This window comes from Diadema antillarum, unplaced genomic scaffold, assembly GCF_040938485.1.
Source record: "Diadema antillarum isolate AM-2024a unplaced genomic scaffold, OU_Dant_1.0 seq00001521_RagTag, whole genome shotgun sequence".
Taxonomy (NCBI): Eukaryota; Metazoa; Echinodermata; class Echinoidea; order Diadematoida; family Diadematidae; genus Diadema; species Diadema antillarum.
In genome coordinates, this window is record NW_027272253.1 from 531,639 (window position 1) to 551,057 (window position 19,419).

General features: G+C 37.6%; 1 protein-coding gene across 6 annotated transcripts in view; it reads left to right on the forward strand.

Moving 5' to 3' along the window:
• The first annotated feature begins 430 nt into the window (after window positions 1-430).
• Window positions 431-19,419, forward strand: part of LOC139710325 (formin-like protein 3) — a 68,105-nt gene continuing 49,116 nt past the window's right edge. The window contains exons 1-3 of one of the 6 annotated variants that reach the window (XM_071622248.1): window positions 12,153-12,239; window positions 12,359-13,996; window positions 17,262-17,317. Coding sequence is in view for 1 of the 6 variants with exons in the window: in XM_071622244.1 (XP_071478345.1) it covers window positions 1,577-1,619; window positions 17,262-17,317 (99 nt within the window). In the remaining 5 variants the exon portion in view is untranslated. Of the gene's footprint in view, window positions 1,620-12,152; window positions 13,997-17,261; window positions 17,318-19,419 lie in introns of those variants that run through there. The other 5 variants (XM_071622246.1, XM_071622250.1, XM_071622249.1 and 2 more) reach the window with 5 other exon arrangements.

Below are 19,419 nucleotides of genomic sequence, written 5' to 3' on the forward strand. Positions count from 1 at the left end.
TTCATAAACAGTCAACTGCTATTACATGTACAGAGTGCGTTAAGTTGGGGAGAAAAAAAAATGTAAGGAACATACACATCAAAATAATATACATGTCGGGTGCGTAAGGCTCGTTTTATGGCCAAGACATAAATGCTGGGCACAACACCAAAGGCACACATGGAAGATAAAAGAGTAGTCGTCAGTATGATCAGGGCTTACTGTAAAAACCATTCGAATATCAATTATCCCTATACAGCTGTATGTATGTATATACACTGTACGTACTTATATATTTATAATACATTGTAACATATATATACTGTATGTATATATATATATATATATATATATATATATATATATATTATATATATATGTATATATATATATATATATATATACATATTTGAAAGAGAGAGAGAGAGGGAGAGAGGAAAATTATCATTTTGTGATAGCATTCACAAAGTCAACACCATCGTCACCACCATGGACTTTGATCAGTAAGTAGCGATGCTGCCGTCTCCACCCAGACAATACACACTCCCACACATACACACTCATTTGCCTGTCTCCAACACTCAAGCTTATTCGTCAGTGGATCCACCTGATAGAAGGGAAGTAGCTAATAGTTCACGTTGCTGGACAGTGTGGATAGCTTAGGCCAGTGCCGTCACAACCGAGGTGAAAATGGTGGGATATCACACACGTGCAATGGACCTGCTTGAATTACGACAAAATTGACAAACTTATAACGAAGCACTATATCTCACTAACGCACATATTTTTTTTTTCAAATTACCTCACTGAGAATGTCAGTAGACCAGGACTTTGTTTAAGTATAATCAAAAAGAAACATTTCTCAATTGGGACTTCGATTACTTTATGTTTTTCTCCTTTCCATCCGAATTAGGCTCAATGCAGATTACAGTGAATAAACCTTTGATCGCGTTGAGTGTTATCAGGCGTTGAGTGTTGCCGGGGTAGTCAATTTTGCACAGTTCTTACTTGGTTGCTATTAAGAAAAGAAATGTCTTTGCTGGAGACATCAGGTTCAAGTTGTGGTGACATAATTTTCAAGTTCTCAGAGGTCTCTAATTGCACAAAGATGCACTGTGTTTCGTCGAATTGATGATGCTCCCCAATTGGGTCACAACTGCGCTGATTACCATTTTTTGCAAGGCACCTGGCTTACTACGGATTCGGTAAATTTCTTGCCGTCAGTGTGGGGAAACAACAGCCAACAGCCCGTGTTTAACAGCGGCACCAGCGGGAAGAACTAATATTTGCAAGTCATATTTCCAGGTGAATTTTCCGATTAGAAAACGAGCAGAGCAAATTGCCCCTTCTGCGTGGTATGGTGATATGGATGGCAACAATCGCGATGTGTGTACCGTAAATGTTCTGTCTCGACACCAACGAATCGGCAGCCTGTACCATAGGCGTGACAATATCATTCTCAAGAGATGAAACTCTATAGAGTGTGATCTAACCTGTATCACCATTGAAGAAGTGTGACGGAAAAGGTTGAACAAGCAAAAACACTGGAGATTTGCATGAGTTTTTCCTTGGATATAAAAGTGTGGAATAACCGAACATGGAGACTCGAGGAAAGGAGGGGAAGAAAGAGAAAAAGAAAGGTAAGAAGTCCTTTTTTTTTTAGCGCAGAGTACCTGACACCAAAATTGTCACAGCCGTTGTCATTGTCAGGTTTGTTCGTTTACCAAAACAAACTTGTAATTATAATGACCATCATTTCTAGTTTGTTGGGGTTTTTTTATCAGTGGACAGAGGACTGTAGGTATACTATTGATACGTTCTAGGATATTACCGATTTCTGATGAAGCTTTAAAAAGATGAGGCGCATTGTTTATTAAATTGTTTCTCAGTACAGTTCAACTGATATTACAATGTTTACAGACATGTTCATGTATGACATAAACATAAACAATAATTGTTCATGATGGGGAGAGTACACGCAGTACTCCGGACACTTAGATCTTCCACAATATATCACATACACGTCGACCTTGAATTTTTACATTTTTAGTGATAGATGTTTCTTGTGTTCCCTTTACATACATGTACTTAGGCTTTCTAGATAGAATGAACTGGAAGGGATCTGACTTAAAAATGCACATTGATGTCCCGGAGTACGGAAACAAACAAGCAAACAAACAAATCTTATTAAACTTTACTCAAATTTAACAAAATTAAAATACAACAAGATTGTAGTGGAACAAAATTTCTTCGTTTCTATTTCAAAACGCCGCAAGAATCATATAGAAAACAAGTAATGATATTATGATACACAGATCATGCGAGACTTCAACTTTACATGCAAAGTTTTAACTGATTACATGTACATTAACATTCTTCGTCTTGTAGTCTACACAACACACAGAAATTTCTAACAGGCCAACATTCTACATGTAAAGATGTTGAGTCACGATCTTTTCAAAAAAATATATATTTCCCATGCACACCTGATGATTTACTGAGGAAAGAAGCGATATTCACTGTAATGAAAGATATGTGGTCGTTATCCAAGAGAGAGGGAGGGGAAAAAAACACTTCTCGATATGACACAACGCATCATAATGTCAAACACAACAATAGCCACAAGGTGTATCCCCGTTAGGAAATGACTAATTCATGATAATCATAGACGCCATTTTTCCTTCTGTTGATTATATGGATGACTGACATCTATCTTTGAAAGGGCAAAACCGCAATATTTGCTCAACTTGGGAGAGTCAATGCATGATACAAAAACAAAAAAGACACAAAAAACTAAGGAGGCGTGTCTTTTTTTCTTTTTTTTTAGGGGGGGGGGGGCTTTTTGCTTTCAGACCTCGAGGGATAAACGGAACAGAAGCAAGAAAACTTCTGTTTCGTTTCTTCCAAACAACGCCACAGCAGCTGTTCATACGATCTTCACATACAAAATGATGTGACACGTGAAGACGCGCATGCCATTACATTCCTGCAGAGACCACAGCGCAGAATACCGAACATGCTTTGATTAAAAATGTCAATTAAGTTGACTTTGATATCAAAGTGCAAACTCTGAAGATGTCTGTCCTGCGTTATGAAGTACTGAAATTATTTATTGTTTGCGAGGACAAGGAGTAGATGAAAATATCCAAAATGTGTTCCTATAATTCCTTCTCTCCTCTCGTTTAAAGTTACTGTCAGTTAACCCTGAGTTAAACGCAGCGCGTTTACTGATTGAAAGTGTTTCAAGTTACAAGTAGCATTGAGCTGGTACTTGTGACAAAGGTCAAATTGATGTAAAAAGGCACAGACAACATGAACATTATACTCACATCTCTGAGTCTAGACTTTTCTTGTGAAAATCATAAAGAGAAGAGTTTCGTAGGGGTGACTCTTCCTGAGCTCTGGCTGGTTGGCGAGTATTCACCCGTGATGGACATGATGGATGAATGGACATTTTTACTTGTTATCATCATACGACTTGATATATATATATATATATATATATATATATATATATATATCAACAGAGACACTTTATTCACGCTCCAACTACTTTTGACTTTGTAATACAGTGCATCATGCAAATAAGGGTAACTTAAAAATACAAAATTTCAGATATCTGATTCATAAGTTTGGTTTGACAATGATTTTGCATACATGAGATTATGATATCATCAGTATTGTGCCTAATACCAACATAAGCTGTAAAAGCCACATCTTTGCCATTTTCTTGCTGGTATTAATGAAAGCAATATCTTTGTTATGATTCACTGCATATAGAGGCAACCATACTCGTTACCAAAGTAAAGCGGTTGGTATCATTGTAAACTTCTGTTGCAGCACGTACACGGGGATGAACCTCGTTTTTGTAAGCGTGTGGTTCATAAGATACATGATTTTTTTTTCTCCTGTTTTGCAAGATCTTGCAGAGGTAATGCCTATACAGGTAGGATACCTTGTGTGTGAAATTTACAACGAAAATAAACCCCTAATCACTTGCAATATCCCCCCCCCCCCCCGTAAACTTGTGCCCGTAAAAGCCACATCGTGTCTGAGTTACAGTGTATAGTGTAAATATTGCTCCCGCTCAAGGATTATTCCATAATTTCGTATACCAACTGAAGTAATTATGCGTTAAACTCATTACTTCGCATGGAGATTATGATGTATACTTAAGTCAACATAAACAATAATAAGATATAGGCACACTGGCGAATTCTACAAGGTAGTTGATGAGAATTGAAGCGACATGCAATTTGTTTGAACGTAATGAATATTTATTTCCAACTAGGAATATTACACTTTCTTCAGTCAGCAGAAAAGCAGAATCCGACCTCGTTAATCACAAAAATAAGAAAAGGGTTGCGCTATACTACTCTTGTCAAATTTTGTAGTTACCACAAAATGAACACCACATTATTGTTTCTGGCAACGGGAAATGTGTTACCGGAAAATAAAACACGGCATAGACACAACCCATGCTTGCGAACTGGATTTCGAATGATTTGTGGTGTGTTTGCACTTGCAAGGATATGGCAGATAAACTGCCCATTGCAAGTCCTCACAGAAAGATAACAAGTGTGTATCACGTTTTCATGGCGTTTCAAGGATGATAATAGTGCCCTCTCGTGTGATTTAGGGCACATAGACTATTGGCAAGCATTAATTGAGTACATGCTAATACCGGTAGTTCTAGAAGCTATTGCCAGCCTACTGAACCGTCATTGGACTTTGACTGTATAATAGTTGCGACACCCCTCACATATTACACCCTATTAGCATAGAGGTCAGAAGTGCTTTCGAAAAGCCTTTCCTAAATATTTACTCTTGCTATTGTTATTAAAGGTATGCCTGGACTATGATCCATCGCAGAGGAACGTGATGTTATGACAATGATGATCACGAAAGAAATTGTAGATTTTTAAGTACATATAGCCATACGAATACATATACTAATTCATATAACTATGAAGAGTTCGAATTTTCGACTTTTTTAAAGTAGAGTCATCATTGAATAGACAAATATCATTTTCAACGATGCTGAAATTGGGACAAAACAAGACATATTTTTGAATCATCATATCGAAATGATCTCAATGAATTCATTATTGTCTTTGTTTTCAAGCTTATTGAATGTCAAATACCTCAAATAGTAAATGGATCATTATTTTTCCCCTGTTCAACCTATGTTTCTTAAGCGCTTTCTCTTTTACTGTAACCATTAAAGCTCAAAAATGTGAAAGGTACGAACACTTCTCATGCCAAGCGCCACCTGTTGACGAAAATGGTGAGAGTGAAACGACTGATATCATTACTTTCTAGTAAGGCTTGGCTCTTGTGAAAAACAAAAGTTGCTCGTATCTTGGTACGTGTTCACGCAATTCAGAAGTTTATTCTGTATCCACAATTTTCTTTTCTACGCGTACCTTTCTTGGCATAATTCTAATTTCTTTTCTTTTTTCAGGATTATGATTATATTTCATGTTCTCAATATCATCGCTACCTTTTTTTTTTTAAATTTGGGAGTTCCATCTCCATCGTGACTGTTACGATCTTAGTCGATGAACTCCCCCGCCCCCAACAAAAAAAAAAAATGAAAGCGAGACGGATACACGACAAAGGGGACAGTCACACAATACAATTTGCGTTGCAAAATATTCAATCGACTGAGAAAGAGAGAGAGAATAAACAAAAGAAATGGAATGAATCAAGCACATATCGGTGGGTGTGTGACTCACTAACTCAGCACTTTAAACGCATTTCATTTGAAACACGCCATAAGCGACGGTATGATACTACCACACACTGTGCTCAACGGAGTTTCACGCCATGAATGCTAAAATCTCGCACTTGTTTAACTATGTTTTCATCGAGACAATTTACTATAAATCATTCGAACTTATTAAACTAGTCTAAGATGAATGCTATCACTGCTCCATCAGAGGTTGAGTGTGACTTTGAAAAGTGCAATTTTCCAGCCTGGTTCACCTTCCTTGATTAGATAGTATATTATTTTGTTCTTTTTTTAAGAAGAAAAAAAAAGGCATGCGCGAAAAGAAAACTTATTCTGAATACTTCTTTGTCGCAAAGCGGAAAAAAATGATTATCAGTTAACCACGTAAAAAAAAAAAAGAGGAACTTGGGAGAATTCATACTGCATGCCCATGACTGTCAATAATAGTCATTTTCTTTCTCTTTTCAGTTTTTTTCCCACACTGTGTGCACTCATTTTTTACAGATGAGCTCGATCCTTCGTATCCACATGCTTATTGCTCAAGGCATATACTTGCATCTATGCAGTGCATTTTACAACTCTGTCGTGTTGGCCATTGCTGCAGGTCCTCGTAAAGATTGTTTTGGTTCACAAATCGGCAGTTTTCAGTATACATCTATCGATGTTATTTATGACTGGAATATCAAACGTGAAACCAGAACAGTCAAAAAGTAAGGCAAAGTAAAGAGACGACAGACTCAAACTGATGATAAACTGTTGAGCAACGTCCAAAGGCATTACCAATCCATACATTATACTGGAGGCTGATAGAAACAGGCAAAGTAAATGCAGTATGTGTACGTCTATACATGTACCCATATACATGTATATCATATCGCATACATGAATTATTTACATACATATGAATACATAATGCATTTGTATATATATAGGCCTATAACTTTATATATATATAATATATATATATATATATATATATATATGTGTGTATGTGTGTGTGTGTGTGTGTGTGTGTGCGTGTAAACGGTCGGAATATATACACAATGTAACAGTATTGTAGGTTCCGTCTTTAGAAGATGATTGAAGCGTTGTTAGAGCTTCGCTGACCTCGTCTGTAAAGAGAACACAAAAATGGAAATCGTGGTCTGTCTCGGTAATCAATTCAGGAGCACAATTACCTTGCCCTGTACAGGAGATATAATTCGAAGAAAGTATTAGACAGGGGACTGTACTTGTTTTTAGTTCACGCAGCTGACAAAATAATCAGACAACCATTCAGTATTGATCAGTTTTCACTGTTACACTCGTTCACTGCTTCCATATACGACGGGAAAAAATATGACGGAAATACAGTAGGTTCATATCACAATACTATTCAACACCTGTTGTAAACGTCCTTGCATATAGCCAGCGGTCTACACCGACCTCGTGGTTCATGTGCATAGAACAATCGCTATAATCTTCACCCTGCTCCCCCCCCCCCCACACACACACACACACACCTCCTCCGCTCCTTGTATCGTGTGCCATGATAAAGATATTTCAGATAATTAAAGCTTGCTCTGAGAGAGATATGTTCTTTAGGAAACTGAGATGCATTCGTTACTTTAGCAACTCCAGAAAACAATCGAACGGTACACGGAACGTAAAAGAGACAAAACACGCTCAATTTCTTTCTGCTCCACTGCTCTAGTTCATCTCATTCTTGGAGAAGCTATGGGCGACAAACGTTGACTTGATTTGCAGCTTCTTCCTGAGTCAAGGATCGCGATAAGTTTCCCGCTCAGGGCTGAAGTACAGCAATTACTTCTGTCTGAAGATCTCAAAGATTGTCATGGCAACATGTAAACAGGCGAATTGAATGACCAAGATTCTATTCAATATTCTCCCAGGGAGGTTAACATGCATGTGACATGTTAAATACCAGCATGAAGGACGGACAAACAAACTCTTCAGGTCCAAATCCCTTAGATCTCAATGTATCTTATCGTGATTTTCAGGTCCGCCCCTTTTGGGGTTCCTTTATATGGTCAGAGATTTTTCACATACTCCTGTAATGATCGCACCTCATTCTTTATTTTTCTCTCAAAAAAGGAATACAGCATAGTCCAGTTATACAACATATTCAGCAGTTAAGTTCCATCTTTTTGACACGATTACCCACATATTGTTTTTGACGTACAACAAGAAAACAAGCTCAAGGTCTGTCCAACGTTGCAAGAGCTATACTGCTGCTATATTTATTTCACGTAATCAAAACAATGTATTTCAGAGTACAGATTAATAACTGCCAAATATTCTAGATTATACATAGATTAATATATATGATTTGCAAATGTGAATGTAGTAAACTCTTTTGTTATCTTGTAAACAGCAGTATGTTGATATGTGTTTACTCCTGGATAGACAAAAAGAAGAATTAGCAAACACAACAAGACAAACATTTATCGGGGATCTTATCTTATTATGATATTGCCAGCTTGACAACAAAAAAAAAAAAAAAAAATCGGCAGTGAAGAGTGTTAAAAACCTGGCAGCATAGGTCATCATGCCACGCCCTTTAAACGATCGTAACACCATGAACACACGACTGACAGCTTTCTCAGCCTGGGAAAACTATTCTCTGGGCTCCATAATATGTCGGACAAATATGAGATGTAGCGACCGAATATCAAACTGAGCGTACGAGATAAACGTCTCCGTGAAAAGAGGTGGGAAGAATATTAAATTCCGTCTGGAAGGTTTTCTTTTCTTTCCCTCCACCCACGGTAGAGCCAAAACGCTTTCCAAAGAAGCAGTGATAGATAGTTTCACCCATCACATGCAGTTTGGACATACGGGATTCTCATTCAACTTTGCTTGGAATCAGTCACGGAATAAATCAGTGATGTATAATGTTTCAATGCATGTGATGGATAAACCATGGATCACAAAGCTTGAGTAATAACCACAAGACGCTTTCTTAAACCAAACCAACACTTGATGAGTATTGAATCTTATATCTGAATACAGTTCGTACTGGTCATCCGCGGATGATTTACTTTCATCATGATCCATTCGCCAAAGGAAAGTTATCAGTTTACGTGTAAGTACATTGCCTTGATTCTGCGTTAATTATTTTTACCCCTTTAATCTCTGTTTGTTTGTTTTCCTTTTGTTTATTTCATTTCCGTATGTTTTCTTGAAAATGTAAACAAAATATAAAAATCTAATGAATCAATATTGACGCTGTGTCTATGCTTTATATTAGCATGTTTTAAAGCTGCTGGTCACACACGAAAATCAAATGTTGCGCATCCTCAAGGGAGGAGAAATTTGTTGTTTACTCAATTACATCCAGCCAAATATTAACGTTTTTTCATTTGTTTGTTTGTCGCTAAATCATGCGAAGCGCTTCAATAATAGACTACAGTGCCGTTATGTAACATAACATTATGCAATTCTATATTCCATTCAATTCAATTTCATTTTTCTTCAATAAAATGTATTTGACAAATACAGATAATCTTGAGTACAAATTGGTTGACTGTAAAATGAAAATTAGAGGTAGTTACAGCTGCATAATTGAAGACATGTATATGCATATAGTTTCAAACCAGAAACAAGACAAAGATACGGGTTCCTATTTCGTACTCTTTATAGCGCAAACAAAAATGAAAACTTACAAAGAGAAAACGCAAGCAGAACCAGCTACAGATTCTAACAGGCTTGGACGGTTGGACGTTAGATATACTGAAAGGTTATTAGTTTGCCGTTTACATCATAATTACATCTTTGTATTTTTTTTTCAAGATCCACAGAACTTTTCGCCCAAACTATGTGGGAAAAAAAAAATGTAATCACTTCAAATATTCTATGCAGATTAGAGTTTGAAATGGCTATAATATACGACGCGCAACAATTATTATGGTTTGTAGAAAATATTAATTAACTATTTTTCAAAAAAAAAATGATCATGAAAATGGCGTGCTTTCTTACAGAAACTATTTTTTTTTTTGTTCAAAAGCAAAGCTACGAACACATTAGAAAAACTACTCCAGTGACTAAAATTTCAAATGTCAATGGTAGTAACAATAGTAATGATGACAATGCAATTGCGGATCAAGGAATTCCGTAAAAGGGGAATATTTCTGGTGCCACTCTCGGGTTTAATCAGCTGACAAGAAAGAAGAAAACCAAAACAAAACAAACCAACAAAAAAAAAAGTTTCCGCCCAATTTTCTGGTGTTTATCAATCCTCCACATAAATTACATTTGCAACATACATCCAGAGATCAGTGATTATCAACAAATATTTGAAAATTCAGTATACGCAGAATTTAAACAATATTTTCATAATAAAAAGTGGATTAACCTAAATCAGTCTAGATTACTTTACATTCACATTCGATCATTGAGATAATGTGCAGGGAATCTAGAGCAAAGCAGAATGCTTGTGGGGGTAGGTCCTCAGAAAAAAGAAGAAATATACAACACCATCACTCACACACACATAAATACACTGCGCGCACGCAAGTGCACCTGGACAAGCGTAGATACACACACACACACACACACACACACATACATGCACACACACACACACACACACACGCACACACACACACAAAAGAAGAAAATCATGTGGGTACTTGCAGCTACGGGGGGAAAAATGATACAAAAAAGAACATGGAAATGAAAAGATGTATACCTAAACCTGGTCAGTAACACATGATCAGAATTTAAGTCAAAGTTGATTATTCTAAATCATCCATAAATAAAAAAGAAGTTATTTTTAAGATGTACGTTTGAATGTATAACGTCCCAGTGTTCGTTACATTTCAGTATTTCGAGAAGCCCAAATTAAAGTTCAGGGGCCATTATAAATGAAGGTAAAAGCAGAGCTGCAACACTAACATAAAACTATATCGTATTCCTCATGCATTAAACCTATAATCATGCCAACGGGAGTGTTTATTGGTTGTTTCGATGTTGTCGTTGTTATTATTGTTGTTGTTTGTCGTTTTTCATCAGTCCAGATGGCTGAATAACCCATATTTAACTGCACCAGCTGGTCTTCCATGGCAGGGGCTCATTTGTATTTTTCATGTCCTTTGGGCTGATCTCTTCACAGGATTATGAACACTGCTCGTTGCGATGAAACAAGAGAGATTTTAAACATGCGTGGGTTGGGACTCTCTCACACACTTGACCTCACTTTTGTGAAATATCGGATAGACAGTGTTTTAACTCTTCTGTAGACGAGACAGCATGTTAAAACACGATTATTATTGTTCAGTGAGACTCACTGGGATTCGAACCAGGGGCGACGTTCGTTATTCTGAAGATTCCTTAATCCGAAAATGAAATAAGATTCGTTATACTGAAGGATGGTTTATAGTCCGAGACACGCAAATTCTGTTCAGGTAGAATCTCATCATTCTTGAAGTAAAATTATAATCATCATTTTTTTTTTTTTTTTTGCTGCCAAACGAACGATTGCAATTAAAATTGCACATTATACATTTACATTGAAATGGCACAGTTGACATGTAATGAATATTAAAATATATATCAGTAACGTTCCTTAATCCAAACTTAAAACAAGGTTCGTAAAAAAATGGAAACAAGGTTCGTACTAAAGAACTTGTGGAATTTCGAACCTTTTTCTTTTGCTTTTTTGCTTGTCTCTATGTTTATTTTCGGATTATTGAACCTTCGGAATGACGAATCTTCCAAATAACATATCTTCGGAATAGCAAACTATGATCCGAAGTAAATAGCGCCCGGACCCCTTTAGCCATTCGATTGCAAGGCAAATTATACGCTACCGTCTGCACCTCGCCGCCCCATGATCAAAGCTTCCTATCAGGGAGCCCCGTACGTAGTTCACCATTTATCATGCTGATTAAAAGCCATTACATCAGTGTCAGCGAATGATTGATGCTAACCCAATGTTAAATTCAATGCTATGGGTAGAAACTTCAAGCGGTATGTTGACCTAGCAGGTGTATTGGGTACACCCACGATTTTATTGTTATAAGGACCAAAATGTAAGAGCTTACTGTAAATATCGCGTATTTAAAAGTCATCAATGGTCCATCAATTGTCCATCACACAATTTGATGATACTCTTGTTGCTATAATAGGAGCAAAAAGTGTTTGTTGTTGTTGTTCACAAAATGTTAATATGCTCGTCGATCCTGGAATAAATTTGATTAACCAAAATCTTTACACTAACAATTCTCTTTTGATGGACGGTTTGTATGTTGACTACTTTAATATATACTTCTTGATTACTTTATAGTCCACACACAACACACACACCCACACACACACACGCACACATACACACGCACACGTACACACACACATGCGTGAGCGTTTGTGAAGGTAGCCATTCCTACTAAATACATGGAATGGTAAAAGGACTCATTTTAAAACGTTCCTTTTAAAATGCGTTTAATGTCCTTTTTATTCTTTGGATGGAAGTTTATCTTTCGGTGATTTGCATCAGAGCGACCAGAAAATTGTGTACATGCACAAGGTTTTTTTTCCTCGCCAAGAGACGGATAGCGCGATTTGACCCTTGTCAGAATTATAGTTGTACGTTATCTCCTGTATCTGTACTGTACTCTGTCGTTTCCACGCGTTTCCATCCGCTAGGCCTCTTGTAGAATCAGTTGCTGAAAGAAATGGAACGGAAGGAACGGCTATGTACAGCACATCAAACACGACGCACGGTTCTCTGACGTTCGATGTACGTCTAATGCGTCGCCCATTTGTTCCTCGAGCGTTCTGTCCTTTGGGCATGCTGTTCTTATTCATTTCTCATGTGTTTTCGCGCGTTCCACTGTCCTGTACAATCGCCCAATGTGCGTCTAAAACGGAAAATGATTATTTGATCTTTGCCTACCGGATTGACAATTTGAACAACGGATGAGCAAAATCTCGCCCGTTTCTTTTACGGTGGGCCTATATCCGGCAAAGTGTAACAAGGGCTTAAATGATACCCTAGTTTTGGTAGGCATTTTCAAAAGACCGAAACAGGGCCCCGTCTTATAAAGACTTCGAATCAATCACAAGTCCTCAAATCGATCGCAACTTGCATTGCAGCGCACAAGAAACTTGTGATTGATTTCTATCACAAGTCTTTATAAGACAGGCCCCAGAGAGGCATAGAGATTTCCATCTCCCAGATTAAACTGAGCACTCCTGGGATGAGTTTGCGAATTTGCAAGGCGGGCACAAACCTCCTAAACTCACCCTCGCAGCATGGAGCTACTGAAGTCCGGCGGTGGAGCTCTATACCCATGCTCAGCTGTCGAGTCCGTGCGCACCACCCCGCTTAAATTTCCTCCAGGGCTGTGTCGAAGGTATTCGCTGTAATCCCTGACTCAAACGCTTTAATACTTGTAAAATAAGGAATCATGTCTTACTTTCTTCCTCTCTCGTTTTTCTCATTCACTCTCTCCCTCCCCTTTCTACCCCTCCTTTTCTGTCTCCCCGCCTCTTTCCCTTTCCCTCTCGTGTTTTTCCCCTCTGTCTTGATATTTCTATTTTATTTCGTTTAATCTATAATTCCATCAAATTCACAGACACCATTGTTGTTTCCGTGATCCGATTTCCCGCATTCGCAACTGCGATTATCAATCACATGTCTGTAGAGGTGGGGTTTTTTTTACCTCTTTTTTTTAATCCTTTCTATACCGTCCTGCTCCTCGGCAATTCAACAAGGTATTTAGTAGTCTTCTCGTCGTTCCACGTTTTGGTCCACGGCCAAATAGTGTTCAGAGCCGACGTCGTGATATTTACTTCACCTAGCTGCTCTATCAAGCATGGAAATAACTGGCTATACAGAATGGAAGACCCGTGTGAATGGTCTGTCTGTTTAAACTCTTTTTGTGCATGGGTGACGTTTTTTGTAGATTGTCATCAGACATCACTCCGTGACAAAGTGCGCCCCGCACCCACAGAACAATTTGCACATCACCGTAGGCTTGTCAAAATAGGGCTAGAATTCCGTGTTTAGTAAATACTACAGAAGGATCTCAAAGCCTCTGCGACAGCCATAATAGTATTCCTTGTCGGCTGCATCGGCCTACACATGGCGTGTTGGACGGGGAAGGCCGCTACTCTGTGTGGACGTCTGGAGACTCTGTGCTGGACCGCAGCTGGACCAAACCTTCAGTTTTAAAACGTGACTATTTGCAAACTTGGCGCCCCCGCCAGGTGAGTTTGAAGGCGGAATCTAAGGGGCACAAAGGCCTGCCCCTGTAGTGTGGTACCATCGGTTTTACCAATGTGAGTGCTTGACATGCTTTTTATAATGGCAGCCTAAACAGTTACGTGACGTCTCTTAGGCAAGCAGCACTGAGCTTTAAATTTCAAACCTGTTCATTGCTAGTTTAAAGAGGACAATGCATAGTGGATGCTGAGCATCGACTAAAATCCAATCTAAGAGGTATATAGAAATAATTACCACTGATTCAATACGAATTATATATTGCTACCCAACCGTTTTGCTTCGAGTGATTCCAGTACAGCTTAACTATCGGTTCGGGACCGTAACCCTTTCATCCTTGTCATGTTCACTCTGTACTGACTGGAAAATCATCGGAGGAAATGTACCGGGAGGTGAACTATACATACAATATACTTCCTGATTAGCTGAACGAGGAGGAGGACGAGGAGGAGGGGGAGGAGAAAGAGGACATATTCCATCAGTCTGTCTTTGAGCGTATTTCCTAGGGTGGGATATAAACCAAAGGAGATGCCTCAACGGTTGATTGACAATTTGCCGTACCAGTTTTAGTAATTAGGAAGTTCATATTTTTCATCGTAGGGCCAAAAATACATGGGTGTCTTGGGGCTCACACCGTTAGCCACCTTAACCCGAGAGTTCAAGGGGGTACATTGTGCCCCTCTCACCATATTTTCATTTCCCACTCCTACACCCTTTATTTGATTACAACCATCTTTTGTGACTGTTCCTCAAATCCTATTGCAAACATTTTGATATATAATTTAGCTATGTCTGATATTGTTGGTTGCCATGGCAACCGTAAACTGATAACCATGTCAGTCAGCTTTTGCATGTTTTTCTGTTTCAATTTCAGTTAACAAAATAAAAATGAATGAAATGTGGGTTTTCTTGACTGTAATTTGCTAAAGAACCAAAATTTGAAGTAAACAAATGGTTATGAATTACCCTGAAATCGTATTCTTATTATTTCCTTTATTTTTACTTGTGTATGACATAGGCATCAAACAATAGATATAACAAAAATAATCGAAAATACAGCATTTTCCAAAGACTACCCTTTTATTTTGTGTCATTTTCACACAGGCTTTCCCTGTAATATCATTTGTTTATCATATTATCAATCTTCAAACTCAAAGTTCCAATATCATGGAAATATGAAATTGTACCTATCCCAAGCAATACATCATAGGTCTCATTATATTTCTTTATATTGTAATGAATAGCGCCTCCTCGTGTTGACATTGAAAAATTTCAACCATAGCATATAGTGGAGGTTGACTTTCTTTTCCTTTGTGTCAAATATGAAAATGATTGATACAGAATAAAAACATATATGCAGGGGATACAGAAATATAAAGAAAAACATGATTTTAGCATATTTCCTATGTATTTCTTTATATTTTTGCAAAAAGCGTCTTCAATGAGTGACCTTGAAACATTTCAAATGTTTGGTCATGTAGAGTACGAGTTTCTCTACCAATGTGCCAAATATGACGGTTATATGTCATATAACAAAGAAGTTATATAGGGGGCACAATATGCCCGCCCCCTCCCCCCCCCCCCCCCCCTTGGGCCTGAAAGGTGTCAAAATAGCTTGGGCTTTATTGGGTTAAAGTCAGTGCCCCACTCCCCTCCATAGCCCGGATAAACATGAGATGTACAGTCCTTACATGCAGAAGGCAAAGGTTTGTGTGGTACAAATTCCGTTGTATCCCGATTAACGACATAATGAATCTTAGATGGATCCCAATTATTACCTTTTAATGAATTGTCAAAGCTCTGGAAAATCTTACAACACATACCTCACACTGATTCGGATGAGAATATTTTTGTTATTGCATTGAGGGATACATCACCGTAAATCGCATCATGAATAGTTAGAGAGCATTATCAGCTTGATTAGTGGCAGTCTTACTGTAGTCATATAAGATTAAAACATGCAGCATAACGCGCTGTGGTGTAATTTTTCTGTCGATCAAAGAGCAAATGATCAAAGATCTTTGCCCGTAAACATACAAATCACATTTAACAAAGGTTCACGCAAGCAACAACTAACACCAGCTCAACCAACAACAGATTTCTATTGGGTGATGTTCGTTATTCCGAAGGTTCGTTAATGTGAAAATGAAATAAGGCTCATCATTCTGATGATTCGTTCTTTCGAAATACATAAATTCCCTTATACTTAAATGTTCGAGAATTTGAAAAGGAGAAAGGGTTCGTCAATCCGAACATTTGGATGTTATTCCGAAGATTCGTAAATCCGAAAATGACGTATGGTTGGATAATTCGAAAGAGTCGTTAATCATGTTAATTCGAAAATGAAGAGAACGAATCCTCGGAATTACAAACTGTATATTATCATTTTTGCCTTGTCGAGCCTTAGGAATAGCAAACTTGATTTCAGTTTGGGATTAACGAGCCCTTGGAATAACGAAGCCTATTTAATTTTCTGATGAACGAACCCTTGGAATGATGAACTTCATTTCACCTTCGGATTAACGAACCCTCGTAATAACGTATTAACGAACCCTCGTAATAACGTATTGTAACTAATCATCCATATCAGGGCCACAGACACACGTGTCCCCATACAAACACGACATATTGGTTATTGATCGAAATTCCAGCACCACATGGCCAGATTTTCCTCATTCAAGCGAGCATAGATTTAAATGCACTTACTATGAACGCATCGGATAATCTACGGGGGGAAAAAGGAGAAAAATCACAGACAAGACAAGAGAAATGATCCATTATTCACTTTCAGTTATATCTATTGTCCTCAAAGCAAACCCGAGATAATTCTTACACAGTTGTATAAAATCATATAGAAAATGTAAATATCGGATGTTGAACAAATAAATCAGCATTTTCATTTCGTATCAAAACATAAAAAATGAAAGCATCAAACTTGAAGAATTGCATTCTGTAAAAAAAAAAAAAAAAAAAAAACACGCATACAAAAAACACCTATTTTTTGAGAAAGAATGGGCATTACAGGGTCTACGTCTTATAACTACCTATGGTTAAATGTAATGTCATGTCATCACTTGTTTTTCCTTTTTCTTGTTGTTGTAGTTTTATGCTTTCATGGGTCTATTATTCAGTATCTGTTTCATATTATGTTTCTTAATTACACACTTTACAAAATGTTTAACTAAGGGTTCGATATTACATAAGACTCTGTGGCTCTGGATATGACTACCGTGTTCTTAAAGAAGACCAGATGAATATATATATATATATACAAATAACACTGAAATACACACACTTTTACTTGTCTGGTATTTGTTTCCATAGATATCCGGCCTCAGCCCAAACCGGAAATTATCGAGAGGCGTTTCAAGAAACTAAAGGTACGTGTCAGAATCTATTTCAATCATCGTGGTCCATATTCTTGCATACCACAATATTTGAAAAAAAGAAGACTACAGTCTTTATGTTGTTGTTGTTCTGGGTATAAGTATTGATAATTGTGGGCTAGTGTCTGGGTGTGGTTATGTTCGATCCAAATTACAAGCAACGAATTAGTTCATTAAACAAGAGTTCGAATTTCATACAAAAATCATTGATTAAGAAATTGTCGCAAACTTCAAAAGGCAGGTTTTATGGAAATACGCTGAATTGTCTTTATGATGTCAGGGAAATATATATATATATATATATATATATATATATCGTGGATTATCAATGTGTTTTTATACATAAGAGCTAATAACTTTGTGTACCACCCGAAATTTAGTGCTGGTGTTCTCAGCCGTTACAACGTTCATCGTCCTCAAAAGATTATCTCCATTGTTGGATACGATCTCAAACTTTCTTTAACCTGTTTGTCATCCCCGGCTCAAGACTGGTCGCAGCACATCCCCGGGAGGACATTCATCCTGATTCCTTCTTTTGAACTTTTTTTTTTCGCACAGTATATTCCACAGACCGATCAAGCGATTGTACCTGCGGCAAAGAAAAACAGACTTATGATGACAAAAATAAATGTAAGATACAAGTCAAATAACAATGGATTAAAATCTATATTTATAAAAGACCATGAATGACGGATGATTATCTAACACAAAGTTTTACTTTGTTTCTTGAATTAAGAACTAAAAATCATTAGCCAAATGGATAGACCAAACAAGCGGCAAAAAGAACTACATTTGTATTAACTTATACAGACTTGCGCTATTTTTGTTATTGTATCAATGGCATCGTTTATATCAAGACAATTATTATCAATCACCTGAGTACGGGTTCCTCTTGTTATGCATTTTGATCACCAAAGAAGTACGCTTTGAACCATTCTCTTGGAAATTCAGCTTTAATGAAAGAAAGCAGGGAAGTTATCATGTCAAAGAATAATGGGTAACAACGGAACAAGGAAGAAAAATTTCGTACAGGGAACCTTTTGAGAGGGCAAATCTCTATTGTCAACTCAGCCTTGCCATGCCCGTGTATAGGTCTGTAATGATGAATCAACGTCTTACCAGATAAAAGCGCCAGTATCATTTGCATTTCAATGGGGAGTAGGTATATAAACACGTTGTACTGGATTAGATTTCTGTGTCGCCTCATCCGGGAGTAGACACGGGGTAATGCTTACAGACAACGGTAGACAAGTATAGGGTCGGGAGCTGGGCGGTTATGGGCAAAAGCTGTCAGAATTATTGCAAAAGGGGAACAGGTGTCATGAAAATACCACTCAGTAGCAAACACAAAACGTGTGATGGCTGGCATTGTTTAATAATGACATGTGTGTGTGTGTGTGTGTGTGTGTGTGTGTGTGTGTGTGTGTGTGTGTGAGTGTGTGTGTGTCTGATGTGCATGTGTTTATGATTGTGTCCCCCCCCCCCCCTCTCCACTCCCAGGTTCTGCCAGAAAACGGTTCATTTCGAAAGCGAAAGATAGAGAGAAAGAGAGAAGAAATCGCGTGTATGATAATATTATGGACCGGGAGAAAAGAATAATCCCCAATATTATAGCGCCAGACATATGATTACCCAAACCAGTCATATATTCAGAGACGAATAGGCAACGTAATGATTGAATGTTTCATACCACAACTTAAATAATCATGTTCTATCAACCTTAAGCAGAAGTGAAATGGAATAAAAGGTATAAGGTTGAAAAAGAAGGAATGTAAAAGAATATAAGGTACACAGACAATATGTTACAACAGTACGACTATCTTTGCTTTTTTATCAATAGTCCTGTTAAGGATTTCAAACAAAATGTTGACTGGAAGTGACAGTAACATATCAGTGAAATTAGAGCAGAATGGTACATATCAATAAGGAAATAAAAGTCGTTAAAGTGTCATTAAGTACGGCAGCGAATGAGAACTTCTTAATACTATCTCTGCCGTGTATGCGACGTAACTTATTGCATTATACTCCCAGTTTGCGTGTAACATACGATAAGGAAAGAATATTGTGACAAGATGTTTTTGAATAGTTATCTTAAA